Genomic DNA, 4,487 nt, shown 5'->3' on the forward strand with positions numbered 1-4,487 from the left:
CTGGACGTTAAGTTAGGGGAAAGCCCCAGGGTTCAAGGATGGAAGAGATTTTAATGACATGACAAAATGCTCGGGGTATGATATTAAGGGAAGAAAAATGCCCTCAAACATCTCTAAAAGGCAATGCACGAAAAGGAGATAATCCAAAATGTTAACAGTAGCAATGATAACGCACGTGGGAAGTATCACCTGAGTCCCTATGCTGTACTAGACCCAGTCTTCCATTGGAGACGAGTGTCTTCCGGAGCCTTTTTCTGGGGGGATGGGGCAGTTCTGAAGGCTGAGCCCCTGTGTGTTGTCCATCTTATTCTGTCCAGGGGGGTCTGCATTCTTCCCACCACTAGTCTGCACCCCATCCTGTCTCCCTGCACCCCTCCTCACCTGTCCCCGTAGCTCTGTCCCTAGCCTTCTCCAGCCCCCCAGCTGCCCGCTGTGTCTGTCCTCACAGGGAGGATCCTGGTGCACTGCGCGGTGGGAGTGAGCCGGTCCGCCACACTGGTCCTGGCCTACCTCATGCTGTACCACCGTCTCACCCTCGTGGAGGCCATCAAGAAAGTCAAGGACCACCGAGGCATCATCCCCAACCGGGGCTTCCTGCGGCAGCTCCTGGCCCTGGACCGCAGGCTGCGGCAGGGGCTGGAGGCATGAGGGGAGGGGAAAGGAGGTCAGGCCAGGTGCGGGGGGTCCCTGGCTCCAGGCTGGAGGGAGGAGGCCCAGACATCCTATCCTCTCCTGTAGGCGGGAGAGCGAGAGGCCTGAGGCTCAGGGCTGCTGCCACTATTTGCCAGGAGGGGGCTGGGGAGTGAGGTCGGGTGGGGTGCTGGGCCCCGGGAGGGAGCCGACCAGGGAAGGAAGCAGCCACGCTGTCGTTGGAAAGCAGTCCTGGGATTCAGACACCCCAGATTTCAGCCAGGCTGCTTGCAGTGACCCAGAGCCCCTTCCCCCACGTTGTGCCCAAGTGTTCCCCCTCGCTCCCTTGTCGAAACTAAAGTGCCATGTGTGCCCTGCGCCTGTGCAGGAGTCAGGGATGCCGCAAGCACCAATGTGATGGTCTAGACGTGTGTGTAGATGGTGGTGTAGAGACAGACGGTGCAGAGAGGGTGTGAAAAGCTGTGAGACCGGAGGGAGAAACCCACAGACTTGTTACTCCAAGCACAGGAAGAGGAGGTGTGGGAGGATTGGCGCTGTGCCCGTGGGTGCTGGCCGTGGCCAGGAGCTGCAGAGGGGCCTGCCTGGGAGGCTTCAGAGGCTCGCTGGCAGTCTGGCTGCAGGTGTCTCCAGGAAAAATAAAGATGGTGGACAGGAGAAGAGCCTTGTGAAGTCATTGACAACGTGAAGGGGCTCCCCACTTCCCTCCTGGGAACCCTCACCTTGCTGGGAATAACCCCAGTTCCTGACTCCCTCACAGTGGTCATAAACCCCCAGTAGTTCTTAGGGGCGGTTTCTTTCTCTCAAGTTCAATTTTACACTGGGCCACAAGTGAAATCCGAAATTGCTATTTCCCTTCACATCCACAGAGGGGCAGCAGAGGACCAAAAACTTCAGGCTTTGCAACTGGTTTGTGCAGCTGCGCGGAAGACACGCCCGCCCTCCCTCTGCCTGATTTAAAATAGGTCTATATTCCCAAACTCAGATGTGTGAGAAACATACCTTTGTTTTCAAACATTTCTAATTTCTGCATCAAGTCCCCATCGTGATGGGATAGCAGAGTATCCAGGATAGCAGAGTATCCATCTGAAATCGACCTTAGCCTTAAGCCATACATTCAAGGGTTTGGGTTCTGCCTGGTTACCAAGGAATTGGAGGAGAGGGAAGGAGGCATGATGTGATTGCTTCCTCTCGTACTCTTTCCAGGTTTGCCTCATTCAAGTGTAACACCGTCTTCTTAGTAAACTTAGTACAAATTTAGACTCATCAACCAGAGAGAATAGTACGGTCTTTCTGTTAACCCCATGGCCAAACTGCCAGCCACCATGTCCCTCCTTTTAAAAAAGACATGTTTGGAGTGCCTGGGTAGCTCAGTAGGTTAAGCGTCTGACTTCGGCTCAGGTTGTGATTTCAAGGTTTGTGAGTTTGAGCCCTGCATCAGGCTCAGAGCCTGGAGCCTGCTTCGGATTCCGTGTCTCCGCCTCTCTCTGCCTCTCCCATGCTCATGCTCTGTCTCTCTCTGTCCCTCAATAATAAATAAACATTAAAAAATTTTTAATAAAAAAGACATGTTCCCAGAGCAGAATATCTACATGAATAGGAGGAGACAGGGGAGAAAGTGAAAAATACAGGGAAAAGAAATCACTTAATATACCTGAGGAGTATATCTTACCCCAAAGTATAGAAACAGAACCTCAAAGCTGGAAGGGACCTTCATAGATAATCCATTTCTACCCTCCAACAAGGCATAGATGAATCGCCTTTTAAAAATCTTTCATGAAAATCATCAAGCACTTGCTTGGACAGCTTTGATGTGTCCAAGTATACAACTTCCACACCATTTCCCCAGCTCTCAATACAAAACAACTCTAATACTGCGCTTGCATCATGCAATCACAATACAGTGGTAATGAGATGAAGCCGAAAGATCTGGCAGCCTGGGCTCCCTGGCTATTAGGGCCTGTGGGCGACTCACTTTGTCTCTTCCCCACCTACTCACATGCCTCAGTTCTGCCTGCTTCCACAGAGTTGCTATGGGCATTTAATGAGATATGCAATAAAAGCTCAGAGCCCAGTCAGTGTTTAATAAATGTTCTTTCTCTTGCTCCGTCCTTCCCGTGGTTTGAAGCCAGCTCGCTGGCCCTCCTGTGTCCTCTCACTTTCCTCCCAACAGCTCTGATTGTTTCCAAGAGTCTGCATTTGTCATGTTGCTAGTTTCCTCCCCAGCCTTGCCCACAGAGCCATCTCTTTCTGATTGTGGCACCCAGCGCTGGTGTCTGTGCTTTCAGCTGGACCTAGACAGTGGGAGGCCAGCAAGATCTAGTAGCTGGGACCTCACATTTCTTTTTAATTTTTTTTAAATGTTTATTATTTTTGAGAGAGCAAGCAGACGAGAAGCAGAGAGAGGGGGAGACACAGAATCTGAAGCAGGCTCCAGGCTCTGAGCTGTCAGCACAGAGCTGGATGTGGGGCTCGAACTCACGGACTGTGAGATCATCACCACAGCTAAAGTCAGCAGCCTAACGTACTGAGCCACCCAGGCGCTCCTGGAACCTCAAATTTCTATTGCTGTCGAGGGCCAAATTATTCTAAGGGGTAGAGTGAGGTCTTCCTTAGGAATGTGGGTTCTAATCAAAATGCACCAATCAATTCCCTATCAGAACCATGGGCAGGGGGACTTCAGAATAAGTACAGATAACCCAGAAGTAACTCAGGATCTCAGAAGCGCTGTCAGTGTGACCTGACCAGTACAGAGTGGGGCAGAGCAGGGACCCCCTTTGTCCTAGTCTAGTAGATGGATTACTATTGAGGTGACCACAGCACGGCTGTATTACTGCAGGCTGAATCTGCCTCCCGTAAATTCCCTAGAGTTTTTTCGAGCCAAACAATTTGAGAATTTATTTCTAACTTCTAGTGGAGAAGGATAGCTACTAAAGTATATTTGACCAGGGGCGCCTGAGTGACTCAGTCAGTTAAACATGCCACTTCGGCTCAGGTCATGATCTCACAGTTTGTGGGTTCGAGCCCTGCTTTGGGCTCTGTCCTGACAGCCAGCTAAGAGCCTGGAGCCTGTTTCAGATTCTGTGTCTACCTCTCTCTCTGACCCTCCCCTGCTCACGCTCTGTCTCAAAAATAAAACAGAAATTTTTTTAAGTATATTTGACCAAAGACTATCCTCACAGAGCAGGTTACATATCTTTATTATTTAACAAAGCCATGCTTTGCTTTGCTTAGAGTCTTCTGCCTTTACAGATATTAAGACACTAACCCACTGAATCTCCATAAAGCCCCCTGTATAAGGTGTCATTGGCATTGCTGAGGAACAGGGAAATTGATGTGAAATACTTTCTTTCTCAAGGACACACAAATAGTAAACGGAAGTGCTAGGACTCAAACCTGGTCCTCTGGCCCAGAATCTGTGTGTGTAGTCAGCCCTTTCGTCCCTAACTCCACCACATAAGGGTGTGTGTGTGTGTGTGTGTGTGTGTGTGTGTGTGTTGTGGAATTATATGGTTGCAGGGAGAGGAGAGGGTGGCCACAGCCTGGCTGTTACACAGAAAGAATCAGTGCTAGCTTCCCAAGGGGCTGGCGGGGACCGCTGTCACGGGTGGGTCTGGTTCCCACCTGCCAAAACCGATGGCGAACATCCAGTCTCTAATCCTCTTCTTGGGAGCAGTTGACCATTTGAACCCGAGCAAAGGAACTGCAAAGGCACCGGAATAAAGGAGCCCGAGTCAGAGTCAGGTTGTGCTTCCAGCTGGCTGGGCCTCGGCCCTGGGCCCTTGCCTNTCACCCCAGGGAGCCAAGGCCCCAGGCAATCTTGTCCTCCTGTGCCCGCT

The 4,487-nt window shown here is 51.0% G+C and overlaps 1 protein-coding gene across 1 annotated transcript in view; it reads left to right on the forward strand.

Annotated features, from left to right (window-relative positions):
- The window catches only part of DUSP26 (dual specificity phosphatase 26), a 3,433-nt gene extending 2,125 nt beyond the window's left edge, over window positions 1–1,308 (forward strand). Inside the window, exon 3 of the mRNA XM_077760693.1 lies at window positions 424–1,308. Coding sequence (XP_077616819.1) covers window positions 424–648 — 225 coding nt within the window. The 3' untranslated portion in view covers window positions 649–1,308. The remainder of the gene's footprint in view (window positions 1–423) is intronic.
- Window positions 1,309–4,487: the final 3,179 nt, after the last annotated feature.

Source organism: Crocuta crocuta, unplaced genomic scaffold (assembly GCF_008692635.1).
Source record: "Crocuta crocuta isolate KB4526 unplaced genomic scaffold, BGI_CrCroc_1.0 scaffold546, whole genome shotgun sequence".
Taxonomy (NCBI): Eukaryota; Metazoa; Chordata; class Mammalia; order Carnivora; family Hyaenidae; genus Crocuta; species Crocuta crocuta.